This window comes from Cucumis melo, chromosome 7 (assembly GCF_025177605.1).
Source record: "Cucumis melo cultivar AY chromosome 7, USDA_Cmelo_AY_1.0, whole genome shotgun sequence".
Taxonomy (NCBI): domain Eukaryota; kingdom Viridiplantae; phylum Streptophyta; class Magnoliopsida; order Cucurbitales; family Cucurbitaceae; genus Cucumis; species Cucumis melo.
The window spans coordinates 23,926,604-23,953,570 of record NC_066863.1 but is presented as its reverse complement, the minus strand read 5'-3'; the positions used below and the strand labels follow the sequence as shown (position 1 = coordinate 23,953,570).

Genomic DNA, 26,967 nt, shown 5'->3' with positions numbered 1-26,967 from the left:
TCATTTGTTCCATTACGACTATTTGGATAGAAATTATTGATGTTATTAACATAAACCCAAATAAAAATATAAATTCCACACAAATACATTAGACATTAGATATTAGACATATTGTAGGCTCATTTGTTAGAAATGTATGATTACATTTTTATTGTGGGTATATATATTAACTTTTACAATTGAACCACCTTGAGTATGTATAGCTAACTCATTGACTATTTCATGTTAGCAAAATAACTTATTTTAGTTTCGTATAACTTAACTAATCTGCATCTAATACTAAGGTATTGATACCAGATTTAATGTTGGATACCACATAATGTAATTTAAAGAAAGCAAAACAAAAATGATGTATGAAATGAATGAGTGCGAGACACAAATCAATACAATCGATTTGTACTACTAGAAATCCTACTACTTTCAAAGCGATCATAAGCATGTCTTGTTCTCAAGAACAACAACACACTCGAAACCAATCCCACAACAGAAATGCATCCACAAAACACAAATGTTAAGAAATAGCACCTTCTTCCCATGCATACAATCGCCTCCCCGTTGTCGGAGCTTCTTCCCTGTGAATCGTACACCACCGCAGCAAGCATGCCGTATAGCAGAGATCCGATCGGGATGTTTGTGATCAGAATGTTGTGGTTAACGCCTAAGCTATTTGGTCCAAACAGCTCCGCCGTAATGGAAACAGCCGCTGCGAATATGAATCCGGAGCTTAAACCGATCAGCGCCGTGCCTATGTACACTGACATTTCGGTCGATGATGCCGATAGCAGGAAGAATGCTATAGGAGTTGGAATTAGAGCAATCGAAAGCCATCCCGTTCTTGCAAAATACAATTTCCTGCGGAGCAAATAGAAACTGGAGGTGTGAGAATACCAAATTAGCAGAGGAAATACATAGGAGAATTTGAGTTGAATCTAGATTGTTACTTACGCTCGAATGTAGTCCGGTACGGCGGAGAGCAATCGGCCGAAGAAGGAGAAAGAGGAGTAGAGTGTTACGATCGCTTTGGTTCTTGAACTTAACCCGAGAGATTGCGCAATCTGACCTATGTTGTTGCTGTAAACGAGTCCGATTGTGCCTCCACAAATGTAAGCAATGAAATACAGCCAAAAATCCAGGCGTTGCACCAATCGACTCGACGAATGTTCTTCCCCAAGCATCGCTAATTGATCTAACTCAATCAATTTCCTCAAGCAGCCTTTCGATGATTCAATCTCACCGTCAATTAACGAAGCAGATTCAGACAACAACGAAGTTTCGCCATTGCCGAAGCTTCCATTCGCTTCAAGACTAAGCAACAACTCTTTGTGAAACTCGAGATCTTCGTCGTGGACGAGAATGAAGTTAGATCCATCGAGATGGAAGCTGGAATTAACGGTTCGATGGAACCAATCATTAGCATAGACAATACCAGGAATACAAAGAGGCAAGATAAGAAGAACAATGGCTCCGATGAAGAGGAGGCGTGCGATCATGGGATCAGCGGAAGTGACAGAGCCGAAGAGGAGAAGGTAGATTCCGACGACGATGGCAAGGAAGTTCAAGATGAGGAAAATGAGGGAGTCTCGGTGGACGGCGTCGGAGGAGAGGGAAAGAGAATGAAGTGGGGGTTGGTGGAGGACGGGGAGAAAGACGGCGATGGAGGTGAGAAGGGGAATGAGAGAGTTGAGGAGAAGGTAAATGGGAGGTGAAGAGGGATTAATGGCGTCGGCGGCGAGAGTGTAGAAAGCGGCACTGACGCCATTGAAGCTGACAGTGAGAGATAATGCTAACGGGCGATTTGCTGAGAAGTTTCGAATGCAAAGAACGAAACAAACTGTGTTGAACCAACAAATGCTACAACCGGCAAGCAAGCACAAGAAGAACACCTGACCACGATTAAATTTCACTATATTATAAATATGAGCAAAAACTCCAAAATCAATTAAGACTTGAAATGTGTGACAATTTCAAATTATCTGATAAATAACATATTCCAACAACCAACCTACTACCACATTCATATATGAAATACTTAAAGGTAATATTTGAATTTTGAAAACAAAATAAAATATTTATTAAAGAACTCAACCATTCTCAAGTTACACTTTTAATTTCTCAAATCAACAAAATTAATAACATAATAAATAGTTGAAATTGTCAATGCCAGGTTATTTAACGGAAATCTGCTTGATGATTCGTCCTTAGACAATTAAAAATATATATCTTAATTGAAAGTATAAGATAATAAATTTGGACAATTTGAAAATATAAAAACTAAAGGATAACTAATTTCAAAATATAGAATGATTATTTTATCACAAAAAAAAAAAAAAAAGAAATAATTGAATGATAAATCATTTAAGTTTTTGTTATCATTTTCTATTTTATTTTTGTTTAGGGTTTTGTTATTAAAAACAAAAATCATGTAAGTTTGATAATGGATGTTGTTTTCTTGTTTTAGAAAAAAAAATGTATTTTTTTAAAATCATTCTTTTCCTTTTTTCTTTTTTCTTTTTTAGTTTTTCTTTTAAAAACTAACAAGATCAAATACGTTTGTTTTTCAAAACCTAATTTTCATAAACATAAAACAAAAAATGTAAATGGATTACTAAACCTACCTAAATTTTTATACCCATTATTTTCACCAAAATTTTCAATTTCTCCATTTAAAACTTTCTACTTTAGTTGTTTGTGCTCTAAACTAGGGGAAAAAAATATTGTTCTTAATATTCATTAGGAAGAAACATAAATGCTCGTGCTTCAAACTCTAGTTATAATGCTTCTTTAACTAGTAAATTCTAGGATTTGAAGCAAAGTATATATTATACGAATTTTAATCTATACCGGGAATATATTTTCTTGATGTGACAAAAGGAACCAAAAAAACCAGCCGAACCGAATTTCGGTCGATTGGTCGGTTTTGGCCGGCTTGCATTTTTTTTTAAAATACTTTTTCTTTCCTTCTTCTTCCCCTTTCCTCTCTCTCTTCCCTTTCCTTTTCTTTATAACTTACACCGGCGGCAAACGCAAAAGAAGGGAAGATCTGGGTAGAGGGTGACCAGACAGTAGATGTGAACAAAGAGAAGAGATGGGAGGGATGACAGACAGGAAAGGAAGACGACAAGCTTTTGACGACGATAGACGGCAAGGGAAGAAGAGATAAGAGGGATGGCAAACGGGAAGGTGATCAGACTTTTAACAACGACAAGCTTGGCGGAAGGATACCATATGATAAGGGAAGACTAATGTAACGCCCCAAGATTTGGAATCTAATTTATTATCTTAAGTGTAGTTATTTTAATTTTGGATGTTTTGAATTAAGTGATTTATGAACATTTGATTAGAAATTAAATGGTAATATTTATTTGGGAAAAAGATTGAGGTGATTGGTTGATTTTGATTTTTTTATAATGGAGATTGTTGGGTTTAAATAAGAAAGAGATTAAGCAGATTTAATTGATTAAATTAAGGAAAGAGAAAAGAAGAATAATAATAAGCATATTATTATTATTATTATTATTATTATTATTATTATTATTATTATTATTATTATTATTATTCTCTTTAAAAGGACCATTGGGACCCGTGCAAACCACCATCTTCTTCGTTGAGAAAGGAAAGAAAAAAAACCCTAGCCCCCACTCCGCCACCGCCGTCGGTTGATCGCACAGCCCTAGTCGCCGCCTACCCAGCCGAGCGAAACGCTCGTCGACCCGCGCTTCCAACCGCCCGTCCTCCGCAGATCGAAGCCCGTCTCACGTCTCCTCCGCCTGGAAGCCGTCTCCGAGCAGCCGCGTCTCCGTAAGCACCTCGTCGCTAGCCGTCGGTCGTTGCCTCACCGTCACGACCGTCAATCGCGCGTCCAGCCGCTCCGCGTCGCTGCCCCGACCTGTGCGTTTCGTCTCCACCATTGCCCGAATCCGAAAGCTCGACCCGCGCGCCCGCGACCCCAATATCGCGTGAAGCCAACCCGACCCGCGTCTCTTCTCCGCGACCCGAGCCACGCTGCACCCAACCGCGTCGAGCCGCAAGTGTGCCGCGCCTACACCGTAGCCGAGCCACACGCCCGCGTGAGTCGCGCGCGCCCCTATCGAGCCGCGCCTTCTGCCGCAAGCCGCACCGCCTCCCAACCCAGCCGCTTCACCTGTCCCGAGCCGACTAGCCGGTTCCTCTCTTCAGCCGAGCCAGTGGAGCCGCCAAGCTTCTTTTAACCCCATTTGACCCATATTTTCCGGTAAGCCTCGGTAGGTTTGATTTTGGTTTTAATCTACCCAGCTAAGGTTATTTTGACCCTAACTAAGTAATTGTTGGATTAAATTGAATAGTTAATTGGAAGCCGAGCTGGAAATTTGTCCAACTAAGTCCATACTGAGTGGCCTTGATCTTGGGTAAGTCACTTCAAGTGGATTTTTGGACCTAAATTCTTTGAGGGTTAAATTATTAAATTGTGGTTTCTTAACCATTTAGGACTTTCGCTACTTGGGGAGCGTGATTTTACTGCTAGAACTTGTTGATCAATCTCCAGGTAAGAGATTCTCCTACTAGACCTTCGAATAACATTACAGAGACCGCATGTATGAATATATGGTTACGCACGATTAATAGCTAAGTATATAACTTGAGGTTTTGAGAGAGAGACAGATATTGAAATTGTGCTTACCGTTTGACTCTATGGTTAGTGTGATTAGTACATCGACGCTATCGTTTTTGCCCTAATGACATAGTTTTTGTGGTTAAGAATGACGTGATATAATATGTTATGGTTTGATATGTTATAGCATGATTTGACGTAATTATGACATGTATGATAAGTTAGGATGTGATTGATGAGATGTTGTGTACATGCTATGGGTTGGATGTACGTTAGCTTCTTATTAGAGTCATACCCACATGGGTGTCCTTCGGGGTCACCACTATTATGACACAAACATGATGGAGAGACCCGACGGGATCGCTCACACTTATGACTGCGTTGTCAGACGGGATTACCAATCTGACATTGACATTAACATAGACATGACGTGAGTGATTCGACGGGACCATTCACAGCCCGATCGTCTTAGGTATTCCCTTGAGAATCACCAAAGACCAGCTTGTTCCTACAGGGGCACAGATTACACGTGTTCGGGGACGTGCCAGTTCAGGGGCACCACTTTTCAGGACTCTAATAGGAAGTTAACAGGTATCTAGTGGGACTAGTAGTGGGTCCCTTACTAGTATTTTTATGCTCACTATTTACATTTCCATTTTTTCAGGTAGAGGTAGAGGTAAGAACAAGAACAAGTTGGCGAGTGACCAGGAGTGATCGTGGCGGGCCATAGGGATACGCTTGCTTCCGCTTATGTCAAAATTCGGATTTTAGTATTGCATTTTCAGTTAATTCTTTATTGGTTATTTTATTTCTTTAAAACTAGATAGGGTCCGAGTTAGAACTTCATTTTATACTTATTTCACATTTTCCTTGTTTATTTATTCTTATTTTTCTAAATTTGAGATTTTTGTCTTATTCTATTTTTCTTAAAAAACTTTACAAATTTATTTACCCTTTTTAATTAGTAATGGCTTCGACTTAGTATAAGGAGTTGGGTTGTTAGAACTAAGGCTTACCGTAGGGAGGTGCGCGAAAGAGTAAGACTTGAGAGATAAGAGTTAGACGGCAATAGCAAGGGTTGAAGGAAACAAAACAAACCTTAAAATGTAAGGTTATATATATTGTTTTTTAAAATATTGTGGGTCGATTCAGTCGGCTTACAAAATTGACCGCCCTTCATCATTCCATCGACCGAACTCAATTCGATTATTTATTTACTAAAATTGAAACCTGATCGTCTACAACATTCCCCTGCCCAACCGACTTCAATTTGGTCGATTTCGATGGTTCATTTCGATTTTTCGACTTACAATGCTCACCCCTACTAATATCTATTGTTTTTTGGGTTGAGTTGGACCAATCCAAATTGAACCAAATTGGAAAAAGCATTAAAAAAGAAAAAAACCAAAGCAACCCAAAATTAAAAGTTATTAAGAAAATTTATTTCAAACTAGCAATAGAAACTGGTATTAAATTGACTAAATTTGAACAATTACATCCCAAAAGAAAGGGAAAAAAAAGTTATATATAAAAGAAAATACAAGATAGCAGTTGAAAATGGTTTACACGGACAAAAAAAAATAACGAAGTAGTCTAATCGGCATACTGCCACGTGGCTTTTTGAAAGTCGTGATGACTGCAACGTGGCTTTTAAAATTTATTTTAATTTGTGACGTGGTTGGTTATGGCTATGGTTAGTTCCTTCCTAAATGAAAAGTAATATCTCTGATTCTCATAGCTTTCATTACTATTAAAAAAGAAAAAAAAAAAACAGATTTCCTTTTCAAACAAATATAAATAAATAAAAAGGTTAGGTACAAAATGAATTTTATTTATTTATGTATATAGTTCAGCAAATTGCATCAAGGTGGGTCATCTTATTCACTCTGTTACCTAATCAATTGAAACCAAATCCCAAAAGTCTCAAATCAGTTCACACTTCATATATTTTAATCGAGTTTTTTTTTTCTTTTTTTTAAATTGAAGTTTCAAACTCTCCCCAATAAATACCTTAAACTTTTAAATATTTAATAACATCAAATTTGTTAAACTTTAGAGAGAAAAAATATATTGTTCTTACCAATAATTAACTCTAAATGAAAATTATAGAACTTTGTTCAATATATATCATACTTGAGTTAAGCCTAAAACATTATTTAAACTCAATAAATTTAATTTTTGAACGTTTATGTCTCTTTTAGACGCATAAACGTAAAAGTATTTTTTAGTATAATTGAAATTTGGAGGATTTGAACCACTATCAATGTGATCAATAACACACTAATATCGATTGATCTATTTCGCTAAGGCATAAACATGAAACTTGAACTACCAAACTTATAATCTAGGTACTCTTAAAGAAATATATTATTATTATTCGGGTGGTCCTACACATCAATAATAATAATAATAATAAATTAAACATAGAAAAATCTATGAGAATTTAATAATAGAAAATTTTGAAGGAGGAAGATTTTCATATTTCAACTTTTTTATTCCTCTAATTTAAATGTAAAATGTCTTTAAGTTAGGTCATAATTTTGTTCTCTTCAAGATTTGAAGCCATTCACGATGGTTTCACAAGGTGTTATATATTTATTCCGTTTTGGTGGGTTCTTTTTTTGTAATAGGAAGGGTTAATTTTGGTTATGTTTAGTTATTTTTGTGTTAGATTTAGACTTTAAAGAGGTTGACAACGAAAAGAAATAATAAAAGTAAAAGGTAATTGTCATTGTCCACATTAAATAATATTAAATAAATCTTACGTTTTTTTTTTATTTAAAAAAAATAAAAGGGTTTGTCTTCTTCATTTTTAATCACATTGGCACCACAAAGAGATAGGTCAAAATTCCATAATTTCTAGTGTTTTTTCCTCATAATTATTTTTACATTTTGTTCATAAACTTGGGAAATGAAAACTATATCTATCACAATGTATAACAAAATATCTTTATTTTTAAAAAAAATTATTGGAAAACCCTTTATTTTCAAGATAATACAACTTGTAGACGCATTTACATTCATATAATTTGTCCCTTCCACAGTTTCATATTCAATTTTAAGAAAGGGAAGGAAAAGACAAATGAGCTAAAAATAAATGCTTAACAATATTTAACGTACGAACAGAGAAATGGTCCTGAATAGAAAAAAAGATTGAAAGTACTTTGTAACCAAGAAAAACTTAAATATACTATATAGGATTGGATAGATTTGTGAGAAATGATCGAAAATTAAAAATCGACAAAATGTTTAGTTATTGATAGATTTCTCAAGGATTTTTCTAATGTACTCTATTTCAATTAATTTTTATTCTAATTTTATTTAAAGACGTTGGATAAAAATAATAAAATATTAAAATTATTTATAAAATATAACAAAATTCATCCAACTCTCTTTTTTTTCTTTAATCTTTTTCGTTATAGTCTCACTTTCTTGATTTAATTTTCAAAACTATCATATTTAGAGTTAATTTATTATTTAGAGAAATTAATAACAAGATTAAAAATTAATTATTTAAAGAAATACAGCCGACAAAATCGAAAAATGTCATGACAAAAATAATATTTAATCTAAAATTAAACAACAAGTGACCCACGTGAATTTTATATTAAAAGTTTGTACTTATTTGGAAACAAAGAATCTATATTAGCTAAGAAGATTAATTGATTGATATTATAATATTGGTATAATTATGCTATTTCAGAACTTTTTACCTAAATCACATAGAACCCCACATGGGCTCATGTGTTCCATGTAGCCAAACGAATATCAATGTTACAAAACCTCCAAATATTTTTCACAAAAAGTGATGTTAAAATATCATTTTATGCCTCTATTTTAGGATTTATTCAATTTTAAGTTATATAACTTTTAATAAATTTTAAATGGAGTAGTTTAAAATAGATTTTTCGATATTTTTATATCTTATTAACATTTTTACTATAAATTTAGAAAATATATTCACATCTTGTGAAAAATAATATTTTAATAAAAATTAAAGATATAAGAACTAAAATGGAATATTAAAAAGCATAAGGATTGAAATTAAATAAATTTCAAAAGTATGTAGAACTCAATATTATTTTAACTAAATAATAATAGTCTATATATTTTTATTCTAAATTAGATTAAAAGGAGGCTACAAAAATTCTTAAGAATAATAATAAGTAGATATTTGATTTTTCTTGAAATACAAATAAGAGAGTTCGTTTTAATTGTATATTAGAAGCAAAATTCTTTTTTCTTGATAAAATTAAGGCCTGGATTTTCGTTTTCTATAAGATTCAAACTTAATTTGAAGGGAAAAAACAATATAAAAATATTTTGAACAGTATAAAGATATTTCTAGTCGTAAGAATTGACTATTTTTTTTTTTTCTTTTTTCTAAAAAAGAATAGTTGATAAAGTACTAAATAAATTTGAACAGGAAAAAAAGATTCAAAGAAGTTCTAGAATTTTCTAAGACGGAGGAGGTTTTTATAATCCCCAAAAGCATATTTTCTGGAAGAAAGGAATCGAAGGACAATGTTTGTATTTCATGCGTCATTCTTGAATTAATATAATATATTTAATTAAGAATAATAAATTAAAATAAATTCATATCGTTCATCGCCAATCAATGAACGGAATTCCGATTGTTTTGTGAGAAACAAACAGAATAGAAAGAAAATCAGTTGAAGATTTAACTAATTGAAAGAAGACAAGAAAACAGAGATTACCAGGAAATAGGGCAAGGAGATGAAATCAGCGATTAGGAGCCATTGGAAGCCGTAGCCGATGAATCCTGAAAAAGCGGCGATGAACATAACCACCGGCAACGGGAGATGAAGCAGAGCTAATCCAGAGGACCAGCCGAAGACTTTGCCGAGATCGGAAGCAGTGGCGAGGTAATTAAGCTGAACCTGAGAAATGCCTAATACCGATTTCAGTTTGGAAGAGTAGGCCGAGAAATCGAAGTTCGTGCCGGTGAATGCCTGAATCCATATCGTCGCCACTAGAACCAGCCACTTACGTGACTGGCCGGCCATGAAACTTCGGCTTTGATTCAGAGAGATTGTAATACGCAACCGATCTCGGCGATGGCGGAGGTGGCGGAATTTTTTTTTTCCGGCTTCACCTCCCGGCGTTTGGGTTAGGAAGTTATGGGCTTATAAACGACGTGTATCACGATGCGGCCTCATTTATTTATATTTCATATCCATTAGTTTTCAACTTACTCTCACAATGACCATTCATTTCCTTTTTTAGATTCCTAAATTATATAAAATAGTCTTAAACTTTATAACTTGTTTAAATATATCTTATTTTTTTGTTGTTGTAAGATGTTGTTTTCAAATATAACAAAAATAAATTAAAGTATTTATAAAATTAGATAAGAGAGAAATTTGTCACTCAAATTTTAAAATTTTGTAATATTTATTCTATGGTTTTGCAATTTACAATGATTTCTTTTGTTTTTCAATATGATAAAATAAAATTGTAAATATATTTAGTAATTTTATTATTTATAATAATTTTTTCAAACAAAAAAAATACTGGATTAAGGAAATTAAAAATGCTCTTTTGAAAACAAATTGAAATATATAAATAAGTTGTTTTGAATAAAAACTAGTAAGGTTAATTAGCTCTTCTTGTCTTTCATAGTCTCTTTAATTCTTTTCTCTTTCACTTATCTCTTTTTTATTGTAATGTTTTTTAACATCATTTTAATAAAAAATGAGAAGAATAATCTTTTTAATTTCAAAGTTTTGATCAATACTTGTGTTGGTCGTTGAATTTTAAAAATATATCTTTTTAGTTCCAAAATCTATGAAAATTCATTTGGTCTTTTTGATTTTGCAAAATACACTTTTTTTAATTTTTGAGTTTTAAAAATAGGTATAAAAGATGTTAGAAGTATTTATCGTTCGATCTTTTAAAAAGTAATTCTATCGTATTTAAAATTAAAAATATATAGTTTTATAAAATATATAATTTTTAGAAATTATTCTTCAAATTTCACATAATTGTTTTAATAAAGCAGGTAAGATTATTTTTAAAATTCAGTAATAAAAAAATTATTTTGAAAACTCATAAATCAAATTGTTCTATTCATTATAAACATAAATTTTTAATATTTATAGATAAAATGCACACATTCTTCAAAACTTGACTAAAAAATGAAATTTATCTCGATAATATATTTTAATAAAATAAGTCAACTTAACTTTAAGAATAATGCCATAGGTTTTAACTTTTTTTACTACCGAAAAAAGTAAAATTGATAAGAATAGAAATCGAATCAAAAATCAAAATTTATTTCATGCATTACCAACTAATTTGCCGATATAATTTATAGAGTAACTATTGTAAATTATAAATCTAACGAAACACCAAACTATTTATGGTCGATGTAACAAAATTTTTTAAAATTAGCCATTTTTTAAATATTTCAGATTTGTTCTTCAATCTTTCTTTCTTTGCAATTCGTCTTCCTCCTCTATTTCGTTCTCCATTCTTCCCTTGTGATTTAGTCTTTCTTCTTTCCTCCTTTTTTTTTGTCATTTCGATTTCTTTCCATCGTCTTTCTTCTTTTCTTTTTTTACGCATTTGCATTTGGGTAACCAAATCTAAACGACTTTGTATTAGACTGTGTACAAAAAAAAGATAGCAAAATCTAATGTGTATAAGACCGTATACAAAAAAAGAGCAAAATCTAAAAGATCGAATCTTGAAAAAATTCATTTAGATTGGAATAGGAAAATGTAAACGATCGTGTAAAAAAAGTAAACGATTGTGTAAAAAAAATAAAAGATTGTGTATAAAGAATCTTGAAAAAAATCATTTAGATTGGAGTAGCCAAAAAAGTAAAAGATAGTGGGTATAAAAAATATTGAAAAACGGTCGTGTAAAAAAAAGCAAACGATCGAAATCTAAACGATCGTGTAGCAAAAGAATTAAAAAAATCGTGTACCAAATTTAAAAAAAAATCATTTAGATTTGGATCCCCAAATCTAAACGATCGTCTAATAAAATTAAACGATGGAATTAAAAAGATAAATTGTATCATATCTAAACGATCGCGGATAAATTGTAGTCATATCTAAACCATCGCGTATAAATTATAACTATATCTAAACAATCGCCTTTTAGCCATATTTAAACGATCGCGCTAAACGATCGCGTATATATTGAACCATATCTAAACGATCGCATATATATTGAATCATATCTAAACGATCGCCTATTGAACCATATCTAAACGATCGCGTATAAATCGCAAATATATTACGCGCGTGGTTAACGGGACATTTATGGTATTTTACACGGTGGACATTTGAGTTTTTTCCGTTTTTGGAATTGTTCTATAGAATATAAATATTTTGTCGTTTTTCTATATTTTTGAAAAGACCCATAATTTATAATTATGACGGTAATATAATAACCTCAAAAAATAATAAATTTGATATTTGTATTCTAATTATTTTATTAACATTAACTAGTAAAAAATAATTAAAAATAAAGGATTTTTTCCAAAAAAATATAACAAAACGTTAAAATATTAACGTGTATAAAATGATACACGATCGTGTAGGTGATATTAATATCCAGACGCACGCATGTAGAATTATTCTTCGAAACGATCATGTATAAAATCTAAATGATCTTGATTCACAATCGTGTACCAAGACCATTTATATTTAGTACAAGATCGTGTACGAATATCGTCTAGTTTTGGTACACGATCGTGTACCAAGATCTAAACGATTTTTGTTCAAGATCGTATCCTAAAATCTTTTATATTTTTTGTACAAGATCTTGAACCAATATCGTTTAGATCTCGGTCACAGTCGTTTAGATCTTGAGGGTAAATATATGAAAGATGACGAAGATCGTTTATCAAGTGGGAATTTGAAAAAGCGAAAAAGGAAAAAAAAAACGAGAGATGAAGAAGGAAAAGATTCTAGAAGAGGAAATGAAGAAATCACAAGAAAAACAAGTGAAAATATGAAGAAAAATTAATAATACGAAGAAATTAATAATACAAAGAGGAGATGAATAGATTGTAAAGAAGAAAAATAAAAAAAAGTGAAAAATCGAAAATTTACATCTAATAACGAAGAGGTCTTATTTGAAAAAACAAAAAATGGAACTTAAATGGAAATATAAATTTATTAAGATGGATGAGTAACACTAAATTTTCAATAACTGTACCCTAAACTAAACTAAAGGGTCGAATTATAATTTTGAATTTTTAAAAATATTATAATTTTTACTCTCTAATAAGTTCTTTCTCCAAAATATATCACTAAAAAACGTTTCTCTTATACACTAACTTGTTATAAAAAAAATACATGTATTCTAGAGAAGAGCAACATCGTAGATGTTTATTTCTGTGAAATTTATAGTTTTTGGCAAAGTTATTTTCAATTGTTAGTTTATTTATTATATGTTTAGATCTATCGAAATAGGTTGAGACTAAAACTTTAGAGAGAGAGATAGTTGCCTATGAATAAAGGTAAACCAGAGAAACCACAAAGAAACCTAAGAATAAGCTTAAAGAATCTACCAGGGAGCTTGTGCCCAACTCAAAAAACATATGAGTTGATATTGACATTTTTTTGTTCAAATAAAATTATTAACTGTGAGTTTTAAAAATAATAATAATAAGAAGAAGTATGTTGTGAATCTCATCCATGGATGAAAGATAAGGAAAATATAAAATAATTAATGAAAAGTTGTAGGTCGGCCAAAATATAAAATAAAAACAATTTTTTTTTAAAAGTGTTATGATTAAAATTTGAGATGAGGAATCGAATATTTGAGTTCGAAGTTGAATGTGGAGTACTATAAAACTGAATATATATATATATATATATATATATATATATATATATATATATATATATATATATATATATATATATATATATATAAGAATGAGGGTGTTATCGATTAATTATATATATATATATATATATATATATATATATATTTTTTTTTTTTTCTAAATAAAGAATTGGAATAAAAAAAAACCATTATAATTCTTTAATTCTCATTCTATTAAAAAATGAAACTAGTGGCAAATGTTGGTATATTTGAATTGACACAAAGTTGGTACTTTTTGTCCAGAATGTTAGAGTTTCTAATCCTACGCCCCACGTATGGTTGAATTCAACAATTAAAATATAATCTGCAGTGGTTTTGTATATAACAAAATAACATTTTGGTACAAATATTTTAAGCTTTCTCTCATTTTATTTCTTATATTTTCAAATGTTTAAATTTTGTTTTGTTGTTTGTTTTATTTTATTTATTTATTTTGACAATGTGTAGATCTGGGGAATCGGACTTTGATTTTAAGATTGATAACACATCACTTTGCTAACTATGTATGGTAGAATTGTAAATTTTGAAATCTTGGAAAGTACATAGATTAAATTTATAATTTTAAAAATATATCAACTAAATAAATAAAAATTCCAAAATTTAAAGGGTAAATATGTAATTTAACGAAAAATTAAAAAGATAGATCCCTGATTTTGTTTTCTATGATCTCAAACATAATTATCAATAGTTTTTCTTTGACAAGGAACATAAATTATGATTTTTTTTAAAAGAAAGTAATATTATTTAATTAAGGATGGACAAATCTAGGATTTTGATAGAAACATATTAACAAAAATGGAGTTGTTAAATTATGAATGGACATAGTACACGATTGTTAGATTAACACGTTAACCACAAGTCTCACATAATTAATGATCTGATTTCAGCTTCTCTTGCACGCTCATTTGAAGTTCAAGCAAACATCACATTGAGCTATAATTATCAACAAAGAAGAAAAAAACTAATTTTTAGAAGAGTATTATGTACATTATAAATTTACATAATTCATCATCGACAATATTTTGAGACACAAGTACTTCATCGTAGAGAAGATGAGGATTATGTGGCACATGAGTTTTTGTCAAGAATGTAACGATATTACCCTTAATTTGTATGTCATTTACTTGGATTGATATTTATTAATTATTTTCCCAAAATCTCCCATTTATTTATTATTTAAAAGAGTAAATAATTTGTGAAATAGAAATAGATGGATCCGACTAATTAGAACAATGTTGGATCTAATGTTAATAACGATATGTCTTGCAAGATGGTAGTTACAAAAACATGTAGAAAAATAATGACACAAGAATTGATAGCCTAATTTAGTGCAAAATATTTACCTGCGTCTTGGGGATTGTATGCTCGATTAGAATGAAACTTTATTATATAAAGAATTTAACAATTACAACGAAAGTATTTATTTGACGAACTCTCTCCTTAGTGACTCTCGTATAACTTTCTTTTCAATGTTTCAACTTGGATTCTCCTGAAGTTCGAGCTCCCCTTACTTTCACAATATGCTTGTTCGAGTTTTGTATGAAATATCCTCAATGTAATATGTTTAAGCTCTCCCTAAGAGTGAGATCCCCTCATACAATGATTGCCATATACAAGGCTCCCTAAATACAAATCAATATCGAAGTCTTTCTGAGTTCTACAATGATTACCAAACCAATAGTCTTAGCAACAAGCACAAAAATTTTCACCATCAATACAAAAAGATTAAGGCTTAATCCCGCTAAACTCAAAACGTTCAAACACGCTATTCTAATGAGGGGTTAGCCCTAAAATGAACGAGATCACCAAATAAATATGGTTTGTTTTGAAAATATATTTTAAGGATAATAAATATTAATTGTGGGAGAATATAGGAAAGAACATATGATTAAAACAAGAAGATCCACGAAAGATGCAAATCAATATTTCATATATGTAAAGAACGTTTGCAAAGATCCCAATATTTGTTATTGGCATATTATACAATATGTTGTTCAAATTTTACCTTTAATAAAATATGCATTAACATTTTGAAAGAAGAATTAAAAAAAAAAGAGTAAACTAAAAAGGTTTCAAGAAGCATTTTTTTTTTTTTTAAAAAATAAAGAGAGTGAGAGATAAATTGGTATACTGGGGTCACAGTTTTCCGTCACACAAATTGCCATAGATTTGTCATTATTTGTTTCTTATTTTAATTTTCACAACCATCTGTCATTTTTTAAACTATATTATTGTTCAAATTTCCACTAATTATGAAAAAGCCAATCTACCTTTCCAGAGTTGATGAATAAATTAATGTCACCCAGAAAGGACTTGGACTTCAGCTTTAGTATAAATTTATTCATTATTAAACTTTTACGGTGATTCTGGCTGCTCATGGTATTAATATGACTTTCTTCTTAATTGATCTGAGGTACCATTCCTACTATGTAAACAATTAAAATCTATGTGTACACACTTTCGTTTGTGTTTTCTTTTTTCTAACTTTTTATAACATATGGGACAGGATATCAAGTTTTCTAATTTAAAGTTGATAATACAAACATTATATCAATTGATCCATGCTCATATTGATTATATTGTTGTTTTCTTTAATATGTATAATAAAATAAAAAATAATTAAAAAAGGGCTATCATTGTAATATATGGTAAGTGATCTTTTCGTACTTGTAACGTCCCAATTTTAGGAGGACACATAAACGAATCGATATCACATCTAATTAAGAGCAATATTGAGCACGTGAAAGTAGGTTAAGAAATAATTAAAAGAATTAAAAATTACTATCTATAACAACAAGGTGAACCTTTATTTTTTGATGGTTCAAACATAAGAAGTTCAAAGTCAAACGTGCTCAGTTGGACCAATTTTGAGTGACCTCCTAAGAATTTTCCTACTATGCAGGTGAACGATAACAAAACATGCTGAAAAAACCCTAGTATTTGCATATGAATTTGGAGAAAGCATGTTGAAAGGACCTTAATATGCATATGAGTGAGGACAAAATAAAGATGTTGAAAGAACAAATGTAACTTACCGCTCTAATAAGCTTTTAAGGGGCTAGTTACTAAATCCAGATTCCAAATTCTATACTAGTCCAAATCGTGGGCTTAAAATATTACGATCATGTATTTATCGGTCACAACACATTTCTATATTATTAAAGAAAATTTAAAGTCTCATTTGGTTGGTTGTCAACCCTGCTCTTTTCAAACATTTGAATTCATAACTAAACTCAAAAATAAAAATAAGATTTAAAACTTTGTTTTACATTTTATAACTACTCTTAAAATATTAATAGCAAAACAAAGAACTTCGTAACCGAAGTAGTGTGTTTATATCTTATCTATTTAAATTTCAAAATGCAATTCACAGTTGAAGGAAGATTAAATAAAATAGATTTCGGCTAAAATTGTTTTTGTCCAAATACTTTTCTTGAAATTGATGACCGTAGTATTGTGCTGTAATTTTATATAACTTTCACAAAAGGTATTTTAAAAAAAAAATGTAACAAATTGTTCAAATATTTATACTCTACAAAATAATTTCGAAATGGAAAAAGCCTACAGATCAACAATGACAAATATAAAAAATACCTTTGGCAACACACGATTAATCGATCACACTCGCGCGTGGGTAATTTTCTTATAAACGATCGTATACTGCAGTCAAAATAAATGGTCTATGATCGTTTAGGTCATGATACACGGTCGTGTATTTCTTTTTAACGATGAGAAAAAAAACTTTAATTTTAAACGATCATGTTGACCATGCTAAACGATAGACGATTGTTTAGATCATATCTACACGATCGTGTAGTTTTTTTTAAATGATGGAAGAAGAGTTTCAAATCTAAATGATCGTGTTGACCATCACTACAAGAGACGTGGGTACTCCCGACGCACAAATACGTCGGCGAAAATGCAAAGTACGTCGGGAAAGGATATCCCGACGTACAAAATGGCGTCGGGAAGAACGTCGGGAGAAATGCGTCGCGAGAGGCTTTCCCGACGCTGTACCAAATCGGCGTCGGGAAAGGCTTTCCCGACGCTGGGAGATGCGTCGGCATCGACGGCGTCCGATCGTGTAGTTTTTTTTAAATGATGGAAGAAGAGTTCAAATCTAAATGATCGTGTTGACCATCACTACAAGAGACGTGGGTACTCCCGACGCACAAATACGTCGGCGAAAATGCAAAGTACGTCGGGAAAGGATATCCCGACGTACAAAACGGCGTCGGGAAGAACGTCGGGAAAAATGCGTCGTGAGAGGCTTTCCCGACGCCGTACCAAATCGGCATCGGGAAAGGCTTTCCCGACGCCGGGAGATGCGTCGGCATCGACGGCGTCGGGAAAACCTTATTTCCGACGCCGTCTATGCCGACGCATCTCCCGGCGTCGGGAAAGCCTTTTTTCCGACGTTTTTTTCCCGACGTAATGAACGTCGGGAAATATTTTTTATATATTTTTTAAATATTTTATTTTTACTTTTTTCCTTATAATATTTTGCTCAAACATTCACAATGATGTTCGGATTGCTCAAAAAAATTTCGCGACGTTTTGGATGAAATTAAAATAAATTAATAAATATACAAACACAAATTAAAAAAATAGAATTAAAATTAATAATACGAATAAGTTGACTACAAGAAAATATAGTTCTCAATATAGAAAAAACATAAACATAAGACCCAATCTCCCAACGAGGTGCGTATGCGCGTCATTCTACACCTTCGGTCCTAAAAATGGTATAAAAATAACTAAGTTTAATACATAATCATATATTGCAAAAACTTAAGAATAATAGAGACATATACGACGTACCGCAGAGCTAGGGATCATGTGGTGGTCCCTATTGTGCACGAGTTAGGTCTTCAATCATCTTTTTCATAGCTTCCACTTGTGAAGCTAATGCTTGGTGATTTCTATCTTGTACTTCAATCTGTTCCAAAGCTTCATGAAGTTTAGCTTGTAATTCAATCTCTTTTTGTGTGGACTGCGAACAAGATGTCGACGAACTGCTTGCACTTGCCGTTCTGCGGGCCTTCGGCTTGGGTCCCCAACCAAGGCCTTTTGAGTAGCCTGGTCGTCTACCCAACACCTGATCGCATATCTCATCCTCAGAGAGTGGCTGACTACCCTCTGGGGTAGGCTGGGATTGGAGTTCCAGCATTTGATTCTGCAACAAATTTAAAAATTATGTTAGGTAACACGCAAAAATATATAATAAAAGTGGATAATTAATAAGGGTATAACTTACATGCGCATCCTCGGCGGCCTGCGACACGAATGTCCCAGCTCGAACGTGTGTTTCCCGGAACAATTCCACACGATCGACCGACTGCCCTCTTCTTTCAGCGAGCTCATACTGTCGTTGTAGAAACGACTTGGACCCGCTACTATGATTGTAAGGTTGCTTCTGTCTAGCAGCCTTGTTTGTCCGTGATTGCTCCTGCATTAAAACAATTATATTGTTTATTTCTTATACATATTAAAACTTGTTATCATAATTAATCATGACAAATACCTGGAATGCACGGCTGATATAATGGTCGCAGAGGAAGTGTCAATCCTCATCACGTCCAACCAATGCGTTTGGTGGGTTGGCACGACCTCCTCCGGGTCGCTGTATTTTTTGAAATGTCTATGACAGTCGGCCCGGAACTCTTTAAAGGTCGTGAGCATCTGATGCTCAACAAACCTGTTCATTGCTTGATCATTGAAATCAAGCACAAACAATCGCTGCACATTACAAACATAACACATTAGATTGGTTAAAGTTAGATATGTTTCAAATGAAATCATATATAAATGTGTAGTGCATTTAATTACCTGGAGGTCGCCCTTGACGACCTCAATGTATTCTCTCCCAACATCCGCCCACTTAAGACAGCGGACGGGAAATGTCTTTCGCATGCACACGCCTATCGCTTGGCTGAAGCGAACGGCGTGTGGAGAAATAGGCTTCTCCGCTCCAGGGGCGATCGTCATCGGAATGCGCCCATTTATTGCAACGTGGCGCTCTAACTCCAAGAGTCGAGACTGCGCACGTCTCCTAGGAGTCGGAGTCGTTTGTTGAGAAGAAGACCCTGCTCAATAAATAGACAATAACATATAAAGTTAGGAACCCCTACATGAAATATTTGTAAGTTAAAAATGAATAAAATTCTTAGACTCACCCGTATTGTCGCCCACAGATGACGACCTTCCCGCAATGTTATCTAAATCCTCCTCAAACTGGAGGAACATATCGTCCGTCTCCATAAAATTTGATCGTCGATATGACATAAAGACTATGGACATATAAAAAACAAACCTTCAATAACCAAATACAAACACATAGCTAGAATCAAAATATATAAACTAGATATAAATATGTGCATACGTGGTTTAATTTGTCACTATAATTCCTCATCGCTTGCATGTGACAAGTGTTCATCCACATCGTCGATGAAGTCGTCAGTGACATGACGCACAACCGGTCTTTCAACGATTGTGGGATCAACGCCATTTTTGCATAGAGTGTCATCCTCGATGTGGTCATCCACTTGGTGGCTTACAACAACTTCTAGTATATTAATATGGTCATTCTGAACATCCTCCACTTCTGGCACGTCCCAAATACGCTTATTTTGGATGACTTGCACAACTTTCCAATTGATACCATTTTTTGGATCATCTACATAAAAAACTTGATGTGCTTGAGTTGCAAGAATTACAGGTTCCTCCGCGTACCAAAAACGGGATGTGTTGAGAGATTTGTACCCTACTTCAATGTGTGTCGTTCTTTGACTTTTGTTTACGTCCGTGTCATACCACCGACACTTAAATAGCCATACATTTCTTCCCAACGGATATTGTACGTGCAACACTTCGTCCAGAACACAGTAGAAATTATTGTCTCCAGTTCCACTTGCATCGCTTTCACCAATGACCATTATTCCACTATTTTGAGTAGTACGTCGAGAATGAAGTTCAATAGTGTGAAAGCTTACACCACCTACGATGCATCCATTGTAACAACGAACGTCAAAGGATGGTCCCATCGCTAGTGAGAAGAAATCATCAGATAGGTTTGCAGACTGACGCAGTTCTAACACCTGTGCTCGAAACCATTCAGGGAATGCTCGTTCATGTATTTTATACAAATCCATAGAATTTTGAGCATGTCGACGTTGAAGCCTCAAATGTTTCCTAATAGAGATGAGTTTAATTTCTGTAAGAACAATATATAAAAAATATTTAAAAATTACAAAGATGATGAATATGCTTACTTGCGATACTCTGATATTTCGTCAGCATTATTCAGTATGTACCAATGGAAGAGTCGTTTCTCTTCCTCTGATATAGCACGAACACTTGATGCACCTAAGGGTCGTACTTTCTGCTTGAAAATTTCAAAGTCACCAATTACCTCGTTCTCTACAATGGTATCATCATTTCGCTCATCTCTTGTGAATCGAGTCTCTATACCACGTAGGTAACGTGAACAAAAGGTACTAGATTCATTCATGACATAGCCTTCTGCAATTGACCCCTCAGGACGTGCTTTGTTTCTAACATACTACTTTAACGTTCGTAGACTCCTTTCAATCGGATACATCCAACTATAAGAAACCGGACCAGTAATCTTCGTTTCATATGGTAAGTGAACAGCAAGGTGCACCATAACGCTAAAAAAGGCAGGTGAAAATATTCTTTCCAACTTACAAAGTATGATTATGATATCTGCTTGCAATCTGTCTAGATCACTTACTCTTATCGTTCGGGCGCACAAGTCACGGAAAAAATTACATAATTCGGTTATAGCAGTGTATACGTTCTTCGGTAAGAATGCTCGAATACCAATTGGTAGCAGTCAATGTAATAAAACATGACAATCATGCGTTTTTAGTCCTGATATTTTTCCCTCTCTTTCATGCACACATCTCGATATATTGGAAACAAATCCATCGGGAAACTTAACTGATTTCAGAAACTTACAAAACTCTACTCGTTCACTGGTAGTCAACGTGTAGCTCGCATGTGGCTTCACCAATCGGTTACCCACTTCTACAAGATGTAAATCCTTTCTTATCTTCAGATCTTGTAAGTCCAACCTAGCATTCGTGGTATCCTTCGTTTTCCCTTCGATGTTCAATAACGTACCAATCAAATTGTCACAAACATTCTTCTCAATGTGCATTACATCAAGTTTGTGACGTAACAAAAGTCTCGACCAATAAGGAAGATTGAAAAAAATACTTTTCTTCGTCCAATTAAGAGCTCTCTTTCTTTTCTTATCCTGTATTGAAGGATGTTTACTCATAACTGGAAATTCCAACTGATCTAGTTGTTCTAATATTTCATGCCCATTCATCACCATAGGAGGAGCCTTACGCTCTACCTTTCCATCGTGTAGCCTACTTCTACGCCACACGTGATTCTGTGGAAGATAGCGTCTATGTCCCATGAAAGATATTTTACCTCGTATCCCGAAGGACGATCTATCACTCATGCATATAGGACATGCCTGATACCCCTTCGTACTCCACCCTGATAGGTCACCATACGCCGGGAAGTCATTAATCGTCCACAACAAAGCTGCGTATAGCTGAAAGAACTGACCTGTAAGAGAGTTATACGTACGCACCCCAAAAGTCCATAAGTCTTTCAATTCCTCAATCAATGGTTGGAGATACACATCAATTTCCCTACCAGGAGATTTAGGATCGGGTATGAGCAATGACATAAAGAAATTTGTCTCTTTCATGCATTTCCATGGTGGCAAATTATAAGGAAGTAACACAACAGGCCACATACTGTACGAGGTACTCATTTGACCAAATGGGTTAAACCCATCTGAAGCCAAGCCCAAACGCACGTTTCGTGGATCAGAAGCAAAATCAGGAAATTCAGAATCAAAGTGCTTCCACCCCTCTGCATCAGCTGGATGTCTCAAGACATCATCTGTTTCAACACGTTTGTCCCTATGCCATCTCATGTCAGCAGACCCTTCCTGCGATACAAACAAGCGCTGTAATCTAGGTACCAAAGGAAAGTGGCGCAATACCTTATGCGGAATTTTTTTCCCTCTATTATGATTAACCTTGTACCTAGCCTCGCCACATGTAGGACAATGTTGCAAATCAGCAAACTCTTTCCAATACAATACACAATCATACTTGCACGCGTGAATAGTCTCGTATCCCAAGCCCAAGTCACGAAATTTTCGTTTTGCTTCATAAAATGAACTAGGAATAGTACTATTACACATTGGAAACGCTGCTCTTAAAAGTTCTAACAACATGTCGAACGACTTGTTACTCCAACCATTTAGAACTTTCACATGCATCAACTTAACCAAAAAATTCAACGACGAAAATTCAGAACAACCGGGGTACAACTCATTACGTGCTTGATTCAATAAGTCCTGAAATATATTATTTGTTGTATCTTCATCTATATTTACCCCAACATTCATCGCCATTTCATCTTCCAAACGAAATTCCTCTATTTCCTCTTCATGTTCAATAGGGGCTTGTAAATCATTTAGCATACCAAAGATATCACCTTCTTCATTAAATTGTGTACTACTAGTTCCTTCATTAAAAGGATTACTACTAGTTCCTTCCTCAAAGTTTTCTGTACCTCTATAGCTTAATGACTCTCCATGATACACCCATTTTGTGTAGTAGGGGGATATTCCTATAGTCAGCAGATGTCTTTCCACACCCTCTAATGAGCTCCAATTTAAATTCAAACATCTCTTGCATGGACACCTCAATCGTCCGTAAGCATCAACGTGAAATTTGGCAAATTCTAAAAATTGGGTCACTCCATGTCTATACTCAAGGGATAACTTATTTCTAAGTTTCATCCAACCCTTATCCATAACTGCAGGATAGCCAACACAACCTAATTATTAACAACAAAATACTTCAAAATATCTTCGCATCCTACAAACCCCTCCAAACTACAAAGGCTACCATAACTGCAGGATAGCCAACACAACCTAATTATTAACAACAAAATACTTCAAGCTATCCTAACTACCACCCCTTGATACCAGCAAATTCAAAACAAAAAAGGCTACCATAACTGCAGGATAGCCATCCCAAACATAAACAAATTCAAAACAAAAAAGGCTACCATAACTGCAGGATAGCCATCCCAAACATAAACAAATTCAGAACAAAAAAGCTACCATAACTGCAGGATAGCCAAAACAAATCTTAACACACATATTACATTCCCAATTCAATTTAACTATTAACTCCCCCCCTCCAATTTCAATTTTCCATTCAACTATAAATTCCCCCCCCCCCCCCCAATTTCAATTTTCAATTTAACTTAAACCCCCTCCCTCCAATTCAATTTTAAATTTAACTATACATCCCCCCTAATTCAATTTAACTATTAACCCCCCCTCCCCTCCAATTTCAATTTTCAATTTTCAATTCAAATATAAACCCCCCTCCCAATTCAATTTTCAATTTAACAATAAACCCCCTCCCCCAATTCAACCCCCATTCAATTTTATTCAATTTTCTAAAACAAAAATCCTAAACCATTCAAATTTCAAATTTCAATTCAACCACAAATTACACACACTCTATACAAAAATACATTTAACAAACAAAAATCTATTCCAAAAGAAAATCCTAAACTAATTTTCATCAAAAAAAACTCTAAACTAATTTTTATCAAAAAAAAAAACCCTAAAACATAAACTTAAACTAAATAAATTTACATATTTCACTTACCTAAAGTGGCAGACGGCGACGAGGAACAACGGCGAGGGCGGTCGGCGACGGACGGCGGCGGAACAAAAGGATTATGCACGGCGGCGGAACAAAAGGATTATGCACGGTGGCGACTTCTTCTTCTTCTCCTTTCTTTTTCTCTTCCTTTCGGTTTCGGTTCTGTGAATACAGAACTGAAACGAATTTAAAGGGGATTTCCCGACGCAGTGACGTGGCGTCGGGAAATCCCTCAAAATGCGTCGGGAAAAGGGGAATTTCCGACGCTCATTAAACCCCTTTTCCCGACGTTTCACGCGGCGTCGGGAAAAACCCCTATTCCCGACGCCGCTCCCGACGCACTGTTCACGGCGTCGGGAAAAAACCCCTTTTCCCGACGTATTCTTGCCGACGCCTTCGTGGTGCGTCGGGAAAGATGGTTTTCCCGACGCGTTGTTGAGGACGTCGGGAAAGCCCTTATTCCCCACGTTCTTTATGCCGACGTGCTTTTCGGCGTCGGAAATGCTCCATTTTCTTGTAGTGCATGTTAAACATCTATATTGACTATGGTAAGGATCGTTTAGATCGTATCTGCACGATCATGTAGTTTTTTTTTTAAACGATGAGAAAAATATTTCAAGTCTAAACGATGTCATTGCCATGCTAAACGCTTGTGTTGACTTTGGTAAGTGACCGTTGAGATCATATTAATACGATCGTTTAGTTTTTTTAAACGATGGGAAATGAACTTCAATTTTAAACAATCGTGTTGACCATGATAAACGATCGTTTAGATCATTTTAAAATAATATTTAAACGATCTTGATATTCTCGAATATGATAAATATGAAGTAGTTTCAAAGGATCTTGTCGAAAATATTAAAGATGAAATAGAAAATTTGAACCGAAGAATAAATCGTTTAAAAATATAAGAAAGAAAATTTGGAATAGAAGATAAAGAAATCTGGAAGAGAAGATAAAGAAATCTGAAAGAAAAGAAATAAAAAATAAGGAAGAAAAGGAAGAGAATGATGTAAGGGCAAATATAGAATTATGAAAATATTTTGCCTGATTTCGTGGGCTTTTGTTTTTTGTTACACGATTCATAAATATTTTTGAGATTTATTACATTTATATAAATTAACGAAACAAAATATATTTTTTTAATAAAAATTATTTAAAATGACAACAAATTGACCGCGGAAAAACTTTGCAGAAACTTAGAAAGTGAAGAAGACAGTTATACTGTAATTTGTATGTCAATACTAATTCTTATGAATATATATAAAAAAATAGACTATAGAAAATTTAGTAGATTTTGCTTAGTTTCAATTTTTTTTTATTGTTATATTTAAAAATATCCCTAAATTTTATTATGAATTTTTTACTAATATAGTATATTAGTAAAATTTATTATCCATCATCAATTTATCAATACATTTATAAAAATGTTAATTCATCTTTCTAGGTAGACAACAACCATATCTTAATTTTCACAAACTAACCTCTTTTTTAGTCATTAATAAAATGTTAAAATTTATTCGTGTTACTATAACTTCGAAGTTAGAGATTCGATTTTTTTTATTCTAATATTATCAAAAAAAATTGTACGGATAAGGATCAAATCTCTTGCACTAAAAGTAGATATTAAAAACTGAAAATTGATTATCACTTACCTCAAAATAGTTTAAAAAATTGAAAATTTAAATTGGAACAAGTACACATAAACTGTAGAATAAGATAGGACTATGTATTTGTCCACTCAATTCAACTTTCTAAAATTTTTGTTCATAAATGTCAAATTAAGTGATTGTATCAATTGACCATTTGTTGGTTGTACAAGGTTGAAAATTGATCACTCACAATATTTGAAAATCAAATCTTGTATCGGATATTCATACATTAAATACAAAATCATATTTTGATTGAAAAGTACAATTTTGCGCAAACATGAGCTAGCATGTGCATTTAAATCCTCTATCTCAAGTTGTATTTAATTTTTTTTTTAAATATAATTTTGATCTATAGATTATCGATACAATTTTTTTCCTTAATTTTAAAACGTTAACATTATTATAAATATGATTATGTATTATAAATGTATAGATATTCATAACATATTAAGATTACTAATTGTCATATAACTCTTATTCAATACCATGTTGTAACATTCATCCTATTCTAACCTATACTATGGCATGTTTTATAAATAAATGTATCTTTTAGATGGAGAGCAATTAAGTTCAATTGTTTTCTATAAATATTCTCTTTTCTGTTATTCTCATTTGCGTTTATTTTTCTTGTTTAGTTTTTTTTGTTATTATTTCATAATAAACATTTTAATTCAAGTTTTAATCCCTATTTTATATATTTTTTTTTATTTTATGTTTTTACCCGTTTGGGTTATCTTTAAGTTAATTAACTTAAAAATCTTTTAATTAACTTTTTATAAAAGAAAAGGAAAATAGTTGATAACTAAAATAACTTCAAATTGCCTAAAATAACTTCAAAGATTGCATTTTTTATTTTTCGAATTATTGATGAAAAAATATACATAAAAATACATAATACATATTTGATATTTTAACATTATTTTCCACCCTTAGTTTTAATTCAAAACTATAATACTATTTTAAAATCCAAATGATACATATTAATTTTAGATTATTAAATTGAATTCCTAAAATTATGCCAAAGATAATAGCCAATCCATTAAGTTTACCATTTTTTATTTTTTTAATTATTTGCAAAAAATATACATAAATTAAATAATTTTATATTCAAAATTAAATT

The 26,967-nt window shown here is 32.8% G+C and overlaps 2 protein-coding genes across 7 annotated transcripts; both read right to left on the bottom strand.

Moving 5' to 3' along the window:
* Positions 1-322: 322 nt before the first annotated feature.
* On the bottom strand, positions 323-9,851 carry LOC103493060 (protein NUCLEAR FUSION DEFECTIVE 4). Its single transcript, XM_008453686.3, has 3 exons — positions 9,307-9,851; positions 946-1,883; positions 323-852 (listed from the first exon to the last, which is right to left on the bottom strand). The coding sequence occupies exons 1-3, from the start codon at positions 9,613-9,615 to the stop codon at positions 381-383; spliced, it is 1,719 nt and encodes a 572-aa protein (XP_008451908.2). The 5' UTR covers positions 9,616-9,851; the 3' UTR covers positions 323-380.
* An 8,204-nt stretch (positions 9,852-18,055) lies between these two features.
* LOC127150162 (uncharacterized) lies at positions 18,056-24,353 on the bottom strand. Of its 6 annotated transcripts, XM_051087101.1 has the most exons (8): positions 20,728-21,300; positions 19,839-20,647; positions 19,633-19,746; positions 19,286-19,542; positions 18,981-19,195; positions 18,714-18,905; positions 18,278-18,632; positions 18,056-18,192 (listed from the first exon to the last, which is right to left on the bottom strand). In XM_051087101.1, the coding sequence occupies exons 3-7, from the start codon at positions 19,739-19,741 to the stop codon at positions 18,362-18,364; spliced, it is 1,044 nt and encodes a 347-aa protein (XP_050943058.1). In that variant the 5' UTR covers positions 19,742-19,746; positions 19,839-20,647; positions 20,728-21,300; the 3' UTR covers positions 18,056-18,192; positions 18,278-18,361. The 6 variants fall into 6 exon arrangements, with proteins under 6 accessions (XP_050943058.1, XP_050943059.1, XP_050943054.1 ...); XM_051087102.1 differs by lacking the exons at positions 19,839-20,647; positions 20,728-21,300 and adding an exon at positions 24,199-24,353; XM_051087097.1 differs by lacking the exons at positions 18,056-18,192; positions 18,278-18,632; positions 18,714-18,905; positions 18,981-19,195 and adding an exon at positions 24,199-24,335 and having other exon boundaries at positions 19,507-19,542; positions 20,728-23,329.
* Between the last annotated feature and the right edge of the window lie 2,614 nt (positions 24,354-26,967).